At 45.4% G+C, this 18,386-nt stretch overlaps 1 protein-coding gene across 1 annotated transcript in view; it reads right to left on the bottom strand.

Moving 5' to 3' along the window:
• The window catches only part of TFCP2 (transcription factor CP2), a 111,142-nt gene that overhangs the window by 69,429 nt on the left and 23,327 nt on the right, over window positions 1-18,386 (bottom strand). Inside the window, exons 2-3 of the mRNA XM_088465940.1 lie at window positions 13,179-13,330; window positions 4,032-4,108 (exon numbers count right to left, since the gene is read on the bottom strand). Of these exons, the coding sequence (XP_088322066.1) occupies window positions 4,032-4,108; window positions 13,179-13,330 (229 nt within the window). The remainder of the gene's footprint in view (window positions 1-4,031; window positions 4,109-13,178; window positions 13,331-18,386) is intronic.

Consider the following 18,386-nt stretch of genomic DNA (forward strand, 5'->3'; position numbering starts at 1 on the left):
TTTACACCATTTCTGCATTGAGTCTGTATGGTTGATTGTTTCCCCTTTGACACATTGTTGTTGAGCTACAGGCTCCAGTGTTGTCATTTTGGAAAGGGTTAATAATTTTTCCTGCAGTGAAATGTTTGTTTTTTGGATTTATACTTTATTTATTATATTTATACACTGAAGGTAGTTGCGATGTTAAGACATGGATTTGATGTAGTGGTTTTTAGTAATTATTGATATATTTATGTTTTTATCATACTGCTTAAATTATTCTTATGTCTATTTTTATAGATATATTTTTAATTATTTATATATATAGTTGGATTTAATATTTTTAATATGATGATTTTTAATGGATATTGAATCGGAATGTCTTAAAACAATGAACATCTGTGATTATTGGGTCTTGTAATCCATCATATATTAGTATGTACTATATTTGGCCTTTTATGTCTAGTCCAATTGTGTGTAATATGCTGTTGAAAACACAAATTGGATTATATGAATCATTTGTATGATTAATGAGAACTAATTAATGTTGATAATCAGAGCACTTGTAACCATCTATGTATCATTATGTAATATATAGTTTTTTTTTTAAAAAAAAAACTGTGTGTAATATGGTGCCGTATGCGCCTGTTTTATTATATAGAAATTTTTTTTTGTGAGTATTAGGAATTAAACAATGTTGATTAGTAATTAAGAGATGAGTATAAAAGTCGATCAGTTCTCAGAATAAGCCACACTCCTTGATGAAGTCCCGATAGTGACGAAACGCGTTGGTCGTGGCTTGCTTTACGGAGATCGTGGTGACATCAAACGCTGGTCCCAGCGAGGATTTCCCTGCCTGACATCCGTGTGGCAGCACGGCGTGGATATACTGACCAGCTCCGTGATAGTCGCTATATGTCGTGGAGACAAAGGCGGATTGAGGAGGCTGAGTGACATGCCGTTACATTCAGCTTTAAATGTGTGTGAGCTATGCTTTTTTTGATTAAAGTGTTACCAGTTTACTGATATGTGCGCTCTCCCTTTTTCTTTTGCATATATATATATATATATATATATATATATATATATATATATATATTAGTCAGCCCTCAAAAACATACATATACCCTAACACAGTGCCCCTTATACAAATTATGCCACGCAGTATTAGTGCCCCATCTCAATTATGCCACACAGTACTGCCCCTTACACATTAGATATAAATGAGGGGGGGTGGTCCGCGCTTCACAATTGTGGTGTGGTGGTGGGGTTAGGGAGGGGGGACGAGGAAATGGTAGGTGCAGCAGCGTGAAAACAGGAGTACCTGTGCCTGTTGGTTCAAATGGAGGAATATGTGGTGCTCGTGCGCTCCTAAGGGTGTGTGTGTGGGAAAAGGGGAAGTTGAAAAAAAAAAAGGGGGGGAGGTGAAAAAAAAAAGGGGGGGGGTTGTGGGATAGGAAGGGAGTGGAAATGTGGGGTTGTTGGGGAAATGGAAGTGTGGGTATGTGGCTGATGCATAGATGTTTGTGGGTGTACGTGGGTGAATACAAATGAGGCAGACAATAAGTGTAGGATCCAACCTTTTATTGGGTAAGGCACAATGCTTCCCTAGGTAGTTTCGTTGTATGGTGTGGGGATTAGCAGATAAGTGTTGTGATCCTCGGTTGGGAAGTGGGTGTACCCTTTCAGGGGGCTCCTTTCCGTGCGGTCTTTACTCCTGCACATTCCCCTGCTGGAGCTATGGTCTACAGTCTTACTGAACCGGGATGTGGGGTGTGAATAAAGTCCAGTACTTAGTGCAGTAGCGGCGTCCCGCTCTGTCTCTGGAATCTTTGTACCTACTGATAGGTGTGGATTGTCCTGTGGTTCTTTGCAGCTTCGGCTGTAAATCCCAGGTGTTAGCTGGATGTTACGTGACACCTCCGCGAGCCTGCAGAGTGTCTGGCAGCCGCGCGCCCGTCGACGTTCTTTGGTGGTGTTATGCGATGCGGAGAGCCGCGTGGTGGGGTTGGTGTGAGTCAATAGGTGGTATTGGGCACAGTGATGAGGCTGGTGGGGGGGACCCAGGGTCTGCCTTTTGAGCCGTTTTTGGAAAAAAAGGTTTGTCCGGCCTCTGAGGAAACGGCCAGTGATTGTAAGGCCGAGAAACGCGTTAGCCTCACATCTAGACCATTATTACTGCCGGACAAACCTTTTTTATCTCACACACTGCGGCTATCCCTGCTACCACTAGGTAGTGCCCGATTGCAGGATTTGTGTCAGGAGACCGCTGATCAAAGCTGGATTGTCCATACACCACGATACCCCTGCCACCACCAACATATGCCTGTTGCAGGACGTGTGCCCAAGAAACCGTAACATATTGCTGTTTATCCACACGGTCGGTGCACACACCACGGGAGATGCCGTCCATTGGGGCGGCTTGCTGCAACTCCGGGGCAGTCTGTTCCGTGGGCCACCCGCTTGTGGCTTCAAGACTACCCCTGACACCTGTAGGAAGCCGTCGGTTTGGTGTCTTCGCGGCTGGTTCGGTCTGAGAAAGATATTCTCATTATAGCCGACAGCACAATATTCTGAATTACCATACTATAACCATACTCACAGTAGCATCTCCCTTGCAGTATTGTGTGTTCTCCTGTAGAAGAACACACAATACTGCAAACCATCAAAGCTGCCAGAGATTCACATCTTTTTATTACTACCTTTCAACTATTATTTTCTCCCGGCCGGGACAAACTGACTCTAGAACAGGCGCTCACACCAGGACGGTAATCAAAACTCAGACACTACATACCATCAATTCAATTTTATTTTTATGATTATTCTCGATATTGTTGATATATTTGTGCACTATTCATTATTTAAAATTTAACAATATTCAATAGTGTCATTATACATATTTATGTATGCCCATCTTCAGATTTACTTTTATTATTAAATTATGTGTTTATTTTAACGATTCTAGACATCATTTCATCATATTACATTTATCTGGTTTACCAGTGCATCTTGTAGTAGCGCTCCCTGTTTTCTTTCTTGCACTAAAGATATATGCTGACAGTAGAATAGAAAACAGACAGGCAGCGCTAGCATTAGTCACAATGCAGAAATAACATAACTGCAAACTGGCACTACAATCAACTACACAGAACTCAGTGTTTGGTAGGTAATAGTGCTACATACACTGACCCTGGGGAGAGGTATGCAGGGGTACTGGACCATGCGTTGTTCTCGGAGAGCAAGACTGCACCATGAAGAAAATGGCCACCGAAGACCTCAGAGGGGGCGTGGCCAGAGAAGGAGAGCAGCTTCGGGAAAGGCGCGCTGAGCTGAGGAGCCGCTTAAACAGGGAAGCTGCCCCCCTGGCCAATTGTTAACCCCTGGGACGCTGGTTTCCCGCACCAAATTGTCCCTGGTGGTCCAGTGGAGCGAGATGGCCAGAGCCTGCATCCACACTCAGCCACCTCTGGCCTGTCCCCTGAGACCAGAGGTATCGGACGGACATAACGCACGGGTCACCATGAGCGTTATGGCAGTCCTGCCAGACCTGCCTTACCTGTACCCTGATGTCCGGGTGCAGCCTGGGTCCTCTCCGGGGGCCCGGGCTAGCGCTGACCCCCAGAACAGCCGCCGAGATCCCCAGATCAGTACTGGCGTCGCGACACCGGAGGGGTGACGGAGCGGCTGTGCAGACGTCCCACGGACAGTTTGCTGCTGCGCACTCTAGTTGTAAAGATAAAATAAAGAAAATCATAAAAAGAAATAAGCATTAGGGGCTGCCTAAACAGCCCCCTCTGCGAAATGATGACCCGACTCCAGCTGGGCACCAACGAAACTGAGGTGCCTCTGGCTCGAGGGAGTGGTATAGGGAGAGTGGACCCAGTGCATCCTGGGAGCGGAAAGCTTTAACTGCGTAATGCCCGGTTTCAGTTCCATCACTTACACACCCCCAAGGTTTCCCTGTGGAGCCTATGGACCCTTTAGAAGAAGAAATATTAGTAGTTAAATCAATTAGTATTTCATTTGTGGTTCTTAAAAAGAACGACACTTACCTTAACTAATTTGCCATTAAGTTCTGGCAACTCTCCTAGTTTCCGGTTGTCCAACATCCTGATTTCATAGGACTGGCCTGTAGGAAACAGAAATGGTTTTGAATATTTATATCAACAATGCAGAATCATTTTGTGCTCTTCAGATATTGCAAAAGCATTCAATACTGTGTAACCAGAGCATAGTCTGCTTCCCATAAACACAAACCAATTATTTGGTAACAAACTAGGACAGTACAGCATAAAACAGTTTAAAAACTCATTTATATTTGCAACAAATTATGTTTAAGAGACAGAGAAAATGGGTCAGGACCAGTAGAAAACAACATTCTCCAATCCAACCGCAATGGATCATCATAAAATGCAGTATGACACTAATTCTTTCACCGTTTTGGTGGATACAGTTAAATAGACCCAGAAGCGGAAAGAACTCAGCAGCTCATGCTGTGAAACAGGCCTCTGTATTTTGAAGGTTACTACAAACCAGTCTGAAATCTGTATGTTTAAATGTGAACAGTCTTCAATCTTCTAACCAGTCATTCAACCTATTTAAATTAAGAAAAGTAGTAGTCATTCAACCTATTTAAATTAAGAAAAGTAGTCACTCTGTTGTTTGGTATCATCGTGTTCACCACACTGTATTTGGGGGATAGATGTCTGGCGAGATCAGGCAGAAAGTAATAAACAAACATGTTAAAGATAGACTAAAGCTGGCCACAGACATAGCGATGTGCTCAAGATGAGCCGTTGTGTACGATTACCCTTGAAACTCTCCCCAGCAGCTCTGCACACGATCTCCACACGATTTGGTGTCCAATCTTCAAACGATCTCTCCTGCATCCAGACTTTCACCGTGCATGGGTCCTAGATTGTCAGATCTGCCCTACTGCACGGCAGATCTGAAGATGCGATGTGCGATCAGCGGGGAGAGACATTGCATCCTGAGTAGGGACTCACGATTTACTCTCAATTTGGCCGTATTTTACATGATCTGTCGTTCCAATGTGTCGGAATCGGCCAGATCGGGTAAAATATCTTATGTGTGGCCAGCATAAGACCACCTCCGAGCAGATTGATATTCCTGTGACTAAACTTCTTATTTGCAACTGTAATGTCCATGGGACTGTAGCCAACCTCCTTGGATGCGGCTACAATTGGAAAATCAACCCCAGATTAAACAGAAGGCTAGTGAAAAAGGTAGAAAATGAGCCATGGAAAACTACCAAAGAGATACAAGCTGAACTCCAAGGTCTAGGTACCTCGGTATCTGATTGCACCATCCAATGCTTTTTAATTGACAGTGGCTCCATGAAAGATGACCATGGGGGAATCCATTTGTGGAAAAACATTAAAATAAGTGATACTGTAATTTGCTAAATTGCATTTTGACAAGCAACAAATCTGGGAGAATGCCCTTTGGACAGTTGAGTCTTTATGGCAAGTCACGTCAGCTCTATATGTTCAGTACCGAAAAAAATTTGACTTTCAAAGAAAAGAACACACTGCCTGCAGTGAAACATGGAGGTGTTTTGGGTATGTTTTTGGAGCTGCTTTGATGTGTCTGGTACAAGGTGATTTGAATCTGTGCAAGGCACATTAAAATCTAAAACTATCAAGACATTCAATTCAGGAGTGAAACATACTGCCCAGTGTCAGAAAGCTCTCAGTCACAGGTCATGAGTCCTCAGACAGTATAATGATCAAGAAGAAACAGCTACAAGCACCCAAGAATGGATAACAACAATATTTTGGACTATTCTGAAGCGGCCTTCTATTAGCCCTGATCTGAATCCTATTGAACATCTATGAAAAGAGCTGCAACACAGAGTCTGGAGAAGGCACTGGTCAAACCTGAGACAGCTGCAGCAGTTTGCTCAGAAAGAGTGGGCCAAACTACGTGCTGACACGTGCAGAAGTCTCACTGAGAGGTACAGAAATCACTTAATTGCAGTGATTGAAGTTTGTGCAAAAAATACAGAATTATGGTATAACATACTTTGGATATTTATTTTTCTTCGAAGTCCATAGGGTCCACAGGATCTACCTTGTGGTATGTAGTTGGATCAAATCCAATGCACCAAACAGCAAAGCTTTGGAGCTCCCAGCATGCACTGGTCCTCCTCCCTATATACCCCGCCCCGAGCCACAGGCATTCAGTTTGCAACCAAGCCTAATGGCAAGAGACAGAGTGGAGAAGGAAGAAAAATTGCACAAGAAACACTCAACATACGAAGAGGGAATCTGTGAAAAGTCTGAAGAACAGATCCCAACTGAGGCCAGGTGAGTCAGGGTGGGTGCCCTGTGGACCGCAAAGAAAAATTATTTATTTAAGGCATGTTTTACCATAATTCTGTATTTCTTCTTTGGGTTCCATAGGGTCCACAGGATCTACCTTGGGGACGTCCTAAAGCAGTTCACTTAAGGCAAACGTATCAAAAGCATAGAATTTGATAAACGTATTACTGGAAGATCAAGTGGCTGCCTTGCAAAGCTGTTCAGCCGAGGCACCATGTCTTACCGCCCACGATGGTCCAACAGACAGAGTGGAATGTGCTGTCACCTTGTTAGGAACAGGGAGATCAGCCTGTGTATAGACGTGAGAAATAGTCATAAGAAGCCAGCGAGCCAACGTCTGTTTGCTGGCAAACCTTGTTTGTGAAATCCATATAACACAAAGGCCCTCATTCAGATCCGCATGCAAGCGGAGTCTATGGTGGGGCACTGCGCACATGCCGCGCGCAAGCCCTGGAGCAAGAGAGAAATTCACTCGCTTCGGGGCTCGCTACAAACAGGGTGGCTGTCGATGTTGATCGACAGCTCGCCCCGTTTTGTAGGCGGGGAGGGGGGGGTGGCTAGACAAACGGAGGCGTCCCTGAAGGAACGCCTGCAGTTTGTGGGCGGCCCTACTGACATCACTCATGTCAGTAGTGAGCTTCCTGATGTATTAGAGCAGGAAGCTCACTGGGGCTTGCGGCAGACGACACCCTACCACAAGGGTCTCGTCGCAAGCCCGATGGTCGCGACCATCACCTTGCCGCTCGCAAAAGCTGTGGGTTGTCACCCACAGCTTAGCGAGCAGCCAGGAGGCCGGCTAAAAAAAAGTGGCAGCCCTCATTCAGAGCGAGCGCTCGCTTTTTGCAAGCGGCTCTGAATGAGGTAAAAAGAGAGAATCTGATTTCCTGATTGAACTGGCCCGATATACGTAAATACGAAGTGCTCGAACCACATCCAAGGTAGCTTCACCTGTAGACAGGTCTGAAGTCTTGAAGGCGGGGACTACAATTTCCTAATTTATATGGAAACGGGAAACCGCCTTTAGGGAGGTAGCCGGCCTTGGTACAGAGGACCGCTCTATTTGGATGAATGATCAAATATGGAGAACGATATGACAACGATGACAATGTTGCCAAGTCAGAAACTCTGCGAGCTGAAGAGATGGGGAGAAGAAAGTGTCTTTGCAGTCAGCCATCTCAAGTCCACCTTACCCAAGGGTTCAAAGGGATGCGACTGCAGTGCCCTGAGAACCAAAGACAAATCCCACGGTGCCACCGGTGGGATAAATGGAGGTTTCAGCAGCAAAACCTCCTGTAAGTATGTTCTAACATCCGGCAGAGAAGCAATGTTGCACTGGAACCATACTGTCAAAGCCGAAACTTGGACTTTCAAGGTAGCCAGACGAAGACCTAAGTCTAATCCAGCCGGAAGAAAACCTAGTATTCTCAATACCTTGAAAACTTTAAGGTCATATTTTCTGTGGGAACACCACAGAAAAAATTAATGCCAAATTCTGTGATAGATATGAGCAGTAGCAGGCTTCCTTGCTCTCAGCATTGTCAATCACTGAAGCAGAGAAATCCCTGGCCTTTAAGACTGACTCCTCAAGAGCCATGCCGTCAAAGCCAGCTGAGGTAAATCCTGGTAAAGAAAGGGACACTGCATTAGCAAATCCTGTCTTAGAGGCATTGGAAGTAGACTGTCTACAGATAGACGTGTCAGATCAGAGAACCAATGCCTCCTGGGCCAGGTAGGGGCTATTAGTATCATCCTGCCTCCCTCCTGCTTGAACTTTCTGACGACTCTTGAGAGGAGGAGGGAGATTGGAGGAAACAGGTATGCCAACCTGAAGTTCCATCTCACTGCCAGATCGTCCACGAAGGAGGCTGAGGGGTCCCTTGTTCTGGACCTGTACCTGGGGACCTTGTGGTTGTGACGTGATGCCATAAGATCTACGTTCGGTAATCCCCACCTGTCCACCAGGAGTTGAAACATCTCCGGATGAAGAGCCCATTCTCTGGCGTGTATGTCCTGGCGACTTAGGAAGTCCGCCTCTTAGTTGAGAACACCTGGGATGAATATTGCAGAGATTGTTGGAAGATGGCCCTCTGCCCACAGCAGAATCTTTGCCACTTCCCTCGTGGCTGCCGGACTTCATGTGCCTCCTTGATGATTTATGCAGGCCACTGCTGTCGCATTGTTGGACTGAACCTGGACAGACCTGCCCTGAAGAAGGTCCTGCGCCAGATTGAGTGCTTTATACACTGCTCGAAGCTTTAATATACTGTATTTATTGGTAGGTGAATTTCTTGGTCCATCCCTGAAAGGTGTGATGACCTGTCACTCCTCAAAATCCTCAGACTTTCGTCCGTGGTGAGCAGTACCCATTCCGGGATCCATAACGGAGGACCCTTGTCTAAATGAGTCGTCTCCAGCCCCAAGCAAGGGAGAGCCAAACCTCTAGTGAAATGTGAATCTGATGCTTTATCCGATGAAACAGACCATCCCACTGGGCAAGGATCCACAGCTGTTGGGACGAGGAGTGGAACTGGGCATAAGCCACCATGTCGAACGTGGCTACCATGGAGCCCAGTATCTGCAAAGCCAAGTGAACTGACACGGTTTGCTTGCAAAGTAGATTGTGCACACGAGACTGTAGTGCTACAATCTTGTCCTCTGGTAGAAGAATCCTCTGTCCGAGAGAGACCAGCAGCTCCCCCAAGTGCACCAACTGCTGAGTAGGAGAAAGAAAATACTTTTTCCAATTGATTAACCAGCCGTGCTCCTGTAGGCAGATAGTGGTCATTCGTAGATGACATTGTAACATCTCCTGAGATTGTGCCAATAGCTCTTCGGGCTGCAATGGAGTTAGCAGAGACCCTAGAAGCCAGGATGACTGCGTCAATTCCTGCTTCCCCCATATGCATAGCTGCTTCCCGCATCTGGACGAGAAGAGACTGCTGCTCTTTGGATTGATCAACTATAGTGTCCTCCGGAGATTTCGTCCAATCCTCCATAGCCTTGGCCACCCAAGCTACAGCTGTAGCTGGCCTGGTAACAGCTCCAGATATAAAACTTGATTAGCACTTGAAATTAATGTTTTAACTATCTGTAACCTCTTTTAAAGAGGATGCTGCAGGAATGGGTAACGTTGCACTCCTGATTAACCTTGTCACATGAGTATCTATCGTTGGGGAAACTTCCCATTTATTACACACTCTTGGTGGAAATGGGCACAGAGATTATATTCCTTGTGGCAAGAAAATGCTTACTAGGAGTATCCCATGCTTCAGACATGAGATTCAACAGCTGCCCAGACTGAGGGAAATAATCCTTAGTCACCACTTGACGCCTAAAGATTGGCTCCTTAGATGCCAGCGACACCTCCTCTTCCTCCATACGGAGGACAGATCTGACCGCTCTTACTAGAGATATGGAACAAACAATGATGGATGCCAATTACTTTAGTCAGTTTCATGTTATTTTAGAGAAACATTTTGTAGAAGAGTACCAACAAATTTATCTGTGTGTGTGTGTGTCTATCGACTATAAAAACTCACTCAAGGCTTGGTCGGAGTACAATGTTCTAGAGCGTAGAGCTCACACAGATTAATATCAGACTTAGTTGGCCTAGAAGTTGCACAGCTGAGCATGAAATTCCAGAAAAAGTATTTCTCTGCAAAGGAGTTGGCTATGTGAACACTTCCAGATTTCCAGGCTAATATTTTCAACGTGAAGAAAGAAAATGCACCGCCTACAAGCACCATGGCTATTGCTGTCACTATCAGGTTAAACAAACACAGCCGTGCATACGCCATATAAAAAACATCAAGAAATACTACTATAGGTTACAATTATCCCAGAACTAATCTAAAGTAAATGGAAGTGGTGAAAATGTGACCTTTGGGACTTTCTTGACATACAGTGGAAGGGGTGAATGTTGAAAGGGAAGTAGTAATAATTCATAGACAATGGAATTCATGCTTACACATAATGGCTTACAGACCATGCTCCGGAGAACGATAAGAATGTGACAGCTCTTCTGTGAGCATTTCAAAAAGTTCTTTCACAACATACAGGAAGATAGGGGTGAACTGCACTGTCTTCCCATTGCATCAAAGTTAGGAAAGCTTGTTAGCCCAACATAGCAGCTAACAGCTTTTTTTATATTATAGTACTCCATCCAAATCAATAGTGTCTCACCAGGGTACCATATCGTTTTAGGTCTATTCCCTCCCTGTGAATGTTGGAAAAGCTGTTCCCTTAAATAAAAAATAAATCAACCATAAGTTACTCACTGCAAGCTGCTATATTTTTGGAAAATTCTGTCCAATATTCCAAATCACCAACATTACCAATCAGTACTGTTGGCTAAATAACTCCTCTTAATACTAAAGAATTGAGCAAAAGGCCAGCTTCTCTAACCAGCATTGTTTTTCAATTACACCTCTCACGCTGAAGCAATGCCATAGGTGATCGATAGAGGCCTTCTCTTTATATGGTCAAAAACTATTAACTGCAGTGGCTGCCTTTAGCCAAGAACGAAAAAGTTGATAACCCCTTAAGAGTCAATGCTTATCTTTATACAAATATTCATCCTGAGGAATAACAGTGTGGTGGTGGTGATATGTTACATGCGCTTTTACACTTTTATTTATAACTCAGATTTCTTAAACTGGAAAAAAAAAATAAAAAAAAAAATTCGTATTACTATAGTTCCACTGTAGAGAGGCCCTCTGGCTAACCCTCCTGAGAGGAGGACACACCATAGAGCGGCCCCTCTGGCTAACCCTCCTGAGAGGAGGACACACCATAGAGAGGCCCTCTGGCTAACCCTCCTGAGAGGAAGACACACCGTAGAGAGGCCGTCAGGCTAACCCTCCTGAGAGGAAGATGGTGTCTCTCTACGGCCTCTCTACGGTGTGTAGAGAGGCCCTCAGGCTAACCCACCTGAGAGAAGGACACACTGCTAAACCGAGGACACACTGTAGAGAGGCGCTCTGGCTAACCCTCCTGAGAGGAGAATACACTGTAGAGAGGCGCTCTGGCTAAACCACTTGACAGGAGAACACACTATAGAGGCCATCTGACTGAAGATGGGTACACACTAGAAGATATATAATTCTGAAGGGGATCGGAACGATATGTCGTGCGGATCGTATATAGTGTGTATGCCCAATTGCGCGTGGACAGCGGTCGTTCATGACATAATTTCCTCTGCTGTGCTACACAGCAGATGGGACGATACAATGAACAATGCCATGCTGCTACATGCAGAATGTAACAATATAACGCTAGAGTGTTACATTGCGTCGCACCCTTTCTGAGTATACATATCGTACAGTGTGTACCCAACTTAACCGTCATGAGCAGTAGCGGCCAGTATGATGAACAAATTCGCAACACAGTATTAAGCAACAAATAAATCTGAATAAGCACAACCTATGGCAGGGGTGACCAAACAGTCAATGTGGACAGGTGCCAGCAGCAGCCAATAACAATCAGGCTGGTTCTCATTGCCTTAGTGAGAAAGGAACAAGAAGGAGCCATTGCAGCTATACTGATTGGGAGGGGGAACGCACATTTCAGCTATACTGATTGCGATATGAGGAGGCACATTGCAGCTTTAGTGATGGGGAGGTGAGGAGGCACATTGCAGTTATACTCCTGGGGAGATGAGGAGGCATATTGCAGTTTTAGTGATGGGGAGGAGAGGAGGCACACTGCAGCTGAAGTGATGGGGATGTGAGGAGGCACATTGCAGCTTTAGTGATGGGGAGGTGAGGCGGCACACTGCAGCTGTAGTGATGGGGATGTGAGGAGGCACACTGCAGCTGTAGTGATGGGGAGGCGAGAAGGCACACTGCAGCTGAAGTGATGGGGATGTGTGGAGGCACACTGCAGCTTTAGTGATGGGGAGGAGAGGAGGCACACTGCAGCTTTAGTGATGGGGATGTGAGGAGGCACATTGCAGCTGTAGTGATAGGGATGTGAGGAGGCACGCTGCAGCTGTAGTGATAGGGATGTGAGGAGGCACATTGCAGCTGTAGTGATAGGGATGTGAGGAGGCACATTGCAGCTGTAGTGATAGGGATGTGAGGAGGCACATTGCAGCTGTAGTGATAGGGATGTGAGGAGGCACATTGCAGCTGTAGTGATGGGGATGTGAGAAGGCACACTGCAGCTGTAGTGATAGGATGTGAGGAGGCACGCTGCAGCTTTAGTGATGGGGAGGAGAGGAGGCACACTGCAGCTTTAGTGATGGGGAGGAGAGGAGGCACACTGCAGCTTTAGTGATGGGGATGTGAGGAGGCACATTGCAGCTGTAGTCATAGGGATGTGAGGAGGCACGCTGCAGCTGTAGTGATAGGGATGTGAGGAGGCACATTGCAGCTGTAGTGATAGGGATGTGAGGAGGCACATTGCAGCTGTAGTGAGGGATGTGAGGAGGCACATTGCAGCTGTAGTGATAGGGATGTGAGGAGGCACACTGCAGCTGTAGTGATGGGGATGTGAGGAGGCACATTGCAGCTGTAGTGATAGGGATGTGAGGAGGCACATTGCAGCTGTAGTGATAGGGATGTGAGGAGGCACATTGCAGCTTTAGTGATGGGGATGTGTGGAGGCACATTGCAGCTGTAGTGATAGGGATGTGAGAAGGCACATTACAGCGCCTCCCAACCATCCTGATTTTGGCGGTACAGCCCCACTCCCATTGCCACAATGCCAGGTCACCATTATCGAGCGAGCACCTACTGCACGCACAAATGTTCCTACTTTGTAGATTGTAAAATATTTTAGGCCTTTAAAGTAGATCACCAAGTCCAAAAGTCTGTCCATCCCTGACCTATGACTACAAATGCCTAGCCATCTCACCTTGATTAAGATAGGTGAGCGTCTCCTCATGAAGTTTCACAGCGGGGGAGGTAGCCGTACACAGTACATACTGGAAAGGTAGGATCTTGTTTTCATTTTCAGGTGGCAAACTGGACTCTTCTTGCTTGAAGATGGGTAGGGCAAGAACATCACTGCAACAAAATAAACAATGTTCAGTAACGTACGCACCATATGTCCAATGCAAGTATGAGAGCTAAAAGGAGAAAGAAAAAAAAAAGAAAAAAAAAGATTCCATATCTCTACAGATGCATTTTGAAAACTCACCAGATAAAAGGAGCTCAGTGAAGCTTAGTATGTGAAACAGTTTCACTCATACACTACAAACAATGTAACATTTTCATATCTGGCTAGATCTGCACGCCTGCACTGAATGGTACAACTGTACATTGTGGCCTATACATGACTAGGCAAAGTTGTTTGAGAAAAACTTTGGTTTGCTGTACGTCATTCATTTGCTGTACGTTATCAGTGGACAAGCTCATGTAATTGGTTACAGCAATCCATACATAGAAAAAAAAATAAAAAAAACACACAGAGCAACCAGCAAGATGCTGGGGAACGTTTTTTTTTCTGCCGAGGGCCATTTTGATATATATAATATTATTTGTGGGCCTGGTGCAGGCCATGCTACCTCCCTGTGACATCACACAGTGGCCGGGACACAATCGCTGGTGATTACAGCAATGCCCAGAGCACCCCGATGATGCTCCAGGGAGCTGTAAGGGCAGCAGTGTGACCATCTGAAGCATCCTAAGGACACTCCAGCAGCACTGCTGCATAGATACTGGCTGCAGGGTTACATTCTAGGCACCCTGCTATCTCAGATGAGGCTAGCAGAAAAAAACTCCAAGGGCCAGACCAAATGATTCCCGGGCCTTATACGGCCCCCGGGCCTGAGGTTCCCATCCCTGGTTTAAACACTGGAAATGAATCAACTTAGTGAGACATTTAAAATCTGTTTAATGTTCATTTTGATCTAAAGTATTTCAATATTTAATGAATACCATTACATTATATGTATAAATATACAGAACTAATAACACAGTGTTAGCAGGAAACTGCCAGCATAATTAGTGTACTTGAAGAGGGTTGGGTACGCGATCCCAGCAGACAGAATCCTGCCCGCGTAATCCTGACGCATGCAGGCAAGTATCCTAACTCTAGTCCACCTTTTCTGCAGCCTATCCCTAACCCTCCCCTCCCACAGCCTAACACTAAACCCCCTTCCCCCTGCAGCCTGACCCTAATCTTCCTCCTTAGTGCCTAACCCTAAAGGTGCGTACACACTGGGCGATTAAAGTGGATGACTGAACGATAACGATATCGTTCATTTTATCGTCCATTTTTTTACCTAAATGATGAACGATAATGATGAACGACCAACGATGCGCGTTCCTGCAGGTCGTTCATCTATATCGTTCATCGGGCAAACATGCAGGCCAACCTGACGATATTGTCAGGTTGCTGCATGTTGGGGAATGGGGGAGAAAGCCCGGCGCTGAACGATATCGTTAATGATACCGTTCAGCGGGTGTGCTCAATGTCATGAATGACATTGAGCACACCCTGCCAGGGATACACTAGACGATATCACTCAGGGAGCAAATCATCTAGTGTGTATGCTCCTTAACTACAACCCAAATACTTACTGTCTGTATCGCAGACGTCAGGCTTTTGACTGATGTTGGGATTCCAGTGCCGGGATTTTGACCGCCGGCATTGTGCACCCCGGGATGCCAACTACAACACCTTGAAGATACTTCCTAGCAAATACTCAACTGTAAAGGTGCCTACACACATGACAATTTTTTACACGATTTGCCTGATTTTGACGAATTGTGGCGACAAATCGTTTAAAATATGCCCAAATCGTGAATTTCTACTCACGGTCACGATGTGCGTCCCCACTTGTACATCGCATCTTCAGATCTGCCGTGCTATAGGACAGATTTGCCAATCTGGGACACAATGCACGGGACGCACGATAGATCTTAAATCAGATTGGACATTTTTTACTCCAAATCGTGACTACGACTGCAGGGGAGCTGCTTGGGGAGAGTTCAGGGGAAATCGCGTCTCAGGTCGAATTGCTATGTGTGTAGGCACCTTAAGTACCAGTAGCCTTTGGTGGAAAGGCAACAAGTGGTTGTAGGCTGTGAAATCATGGATTAAACACACCAATGCTATTTGCTGATCCTTTTGGGTACATAAAAAAAAAAATTAAAAACAGGCTTTTCAGGGAAAGCAAAAATATAATGGCAGAAATATGTATCAACAAGTACGCAAGAGTGGACCAAAAAAATGAGGGTGATATTTTGTATCATGAAGCTGTACAAAAATACTCTACACAAGTTTTTTTTTTGCTGTTGCATGGGTATTTCATTAATCAGATTCAACAGTACAGTGGGATTGATAGGAATAATTACATGCACACAGTTTATGCTTCAAGAATATCATACTATATTTAATAAAGCAAACCACCTATGGACATTAAGGGGCTAATGCAGGATTGCACAGAGTCCTTTTTGAGGATCGATCTTTGCTTTTTTTTTTTTATGTAAGTTTAGCACTGCACATGCTCAGTAGCTGAGCACATGCGAATATAGGCAACACAGATTCCTCACTTGTGGCTTAATGGGTGTAATTGGGCGGTAGAAGGGCATGTGCATACAAACTAAGCTTAGCTAGTGTAGACCAGGGATGGGGAACCTCCTGCCTGGGGGCCATATAAGGCCCTCGGCATCATTTGGTCTGGCCGTCAGAGCTTTTTTCTGCTAGCCTCATCTGGCTAGCAGGGTACCTAGAATGGCACACTGCAGCCACAATGTATGCACAAGTGCCGTGTGGAGCGTCCTTAGGACGCTTCAGGCGGTCACACCGCTTCCCTTACAGCTCCCCGGAGCATCCTCAGGATGCTCCGGGCATTGCTGTAATCACCAGCGGTTGTGGTCCCGCCCCGTGTGACGTCACAGGGGGGGGCGTCGCCTGCACCAGGCCCGCGAATAAGCTTCTATATATCAATATGGCCCTCAGCAGACGGAAGTGCAGGCTAAGCAGAGTTGTGCATACGCAATGACCTGTCTGTTTTCAGGCGCGTCTCATGCACCCAGGATAGGGCCCGTGCAAGAGCACACTGAACATGACGACTGCTATGAAACTATGCATAAGGATACGAGTGGTGCGGCTGCAGAGATGCGTACATCTTGGCATACAGACGACTATACGCATATAGTTCTGTGAATGCAATGCAAGTCTGGCTGACTTGTGAGCAACACTGCAAATCCGACCTTAAGGGGTAATTTAACTCTATTCAATGTGATGTTCAACTGTGCAGCTTATAATGGTAAGGAGAAGAAAAAGCAAAGCTACACTGGCGCCGAGTGCCTTCACGTCTCTCCCTGAGGCACTCCGTGGCACACTGCAGAGATCTGAATTGCCCCCCAAAAACATTATTAAATCTTATGCATAAGACCAGTTAACCACTGGTATTCAGAAAACCCAAAAAGGCAGCGATTCAAATGTACTTACTGCCCACCTTTCTACGAAGTTGGCAAACTGAAGACACTGCACTGGTCTTCATGCTTTCATGTGAATACAAGTAAATGGAGAAAGTGGCATCCGAAACATAACACCCAGCCACCAGCACTAAAGACAGCAAGGGGTGCATCATCATACCAGCTGGCACTCTTACTGGCACTGAGCTCACTACCATGATTTTTAAGCGGCTAACAGACCTTATTGAACTGGACAACATAACTGACAATATGTGTTATCACTTAAACAAGTCTGTGAAGCATATTGTTCAATCTATCCATCAAAGAAAGTAATAAAAGCTCATGAGCTGTGTTCCTCTCTATCGTACATTACTGCAGACTGTTTCTATGGCCGCTACAGTGAGGCGGTAAGGTGATTTCACAGCACACTTTGAATTTTAACCTTTTATTTAATTTAATATGAAATTAGAAAAGTGCCCTAAGGGTAAAACATCAGCCATCTGTAGTGGTGGAGAACAATCACTCGTTAAAACTTTACATTTTAGCACAGCCGCAGAGGGAGGTTAGGGTAACATTGAACAGCGCATTTTACATTCAGTTCTGAATGTTTGCCCATTATATTCTGCAGCTACAGATGTGACCACATACATCTATCCTCTGTGCACTACAAGTCGTGTTACATATAACACGTGCGCGATGTGCGACTCGGTAGCGCGGAGCATCTTTTTGTGCATTTAATCAGCAGAAGCTGCCTGTGTCCTTTTTCGCATCACTCTGCTAATGAGATGCATTTTAAGGGAAAATGTTGCACAAAAAGACCCTCAGCACTACAGAGTCGCACATCGCTCACGCATATCATTTTAACCAGCAAAAGCTGCTTGTGCATCCCATTTGCACACAGACACTCTGAGCGACCAAGTCGCACTACAGCATGGAGTGACTAGAAGGGCTGTTTAACGTGCAAGGAAGCTAGATGTATATGGACACATCTGTAGGTAAAGCTTTCCGCCTTCTAGCTTTATGTGCATGGACAGGACGGTGTGGACTCAACCACAGTGGGAATTCGTAACAAAAAAATGTAGTAAAAAAAAAAGAAAAGCATTGCCCTGTAGGACAAACTCTAAACAGAAATGAAAGCAGGCCATGTTTCCTCGTGTGACTGGCCGCACATTAGCAGCCCAAAATCAGACACAGAGGTCATCATTGACATTTTTTTTTTACAACTTTCTTCTTTGAAGAAATAGCTGCAGGCAGACAACAAATGAGTGCTAACTAGATACAAATTGCCTATCATTACATTGCTAAAAAACGTTATAAAAAGGGTTGCCATGTAGGTCTTAATTGACCTGGCAAAGTCAAATGAAGCATTATGTGCCAGATAACCACAGCATGTATAAATCTGGATACACACTAGGTGAACGGCCGAAAGCCGACCTGATGATTGGTAAGTGTGTCTGACTGATGTGCCAGTCTTGACAGCTCAACTGGACGGGCATTTAAATTTGCCTGCACAGTTGAGCTGTCAATCACTGCAGGGTCCATGCAGCATGTGTTCAGGCGATTGGGGGGTCACCCGTACACACCAGCAGATGGCCGATACATTTTTCAGATATATCACCCATCGGCTGTGCTGCACAGCAGATCGGACATGTCTGTGAACGATGACGTTCACAGACATATCAGCTATACACAA

The sequence above is a fragment of the Taudactylus pleione genome, unplaced genomic scaffold, assembly GCF_031769625.1.
Source record: "Taudactylus pleione unplaced genomic scaffold, aTauple2 ptg000065l, whole genome shotgun sequence".
In the NCBI taxonomy this organism is placed as follows: domain Eukaryota; kingdom Metazoa; phylum Chordata; class Amphibia; order Anura; family Myobatrachidae; genus Taudactylus; species Taudactylus pleione.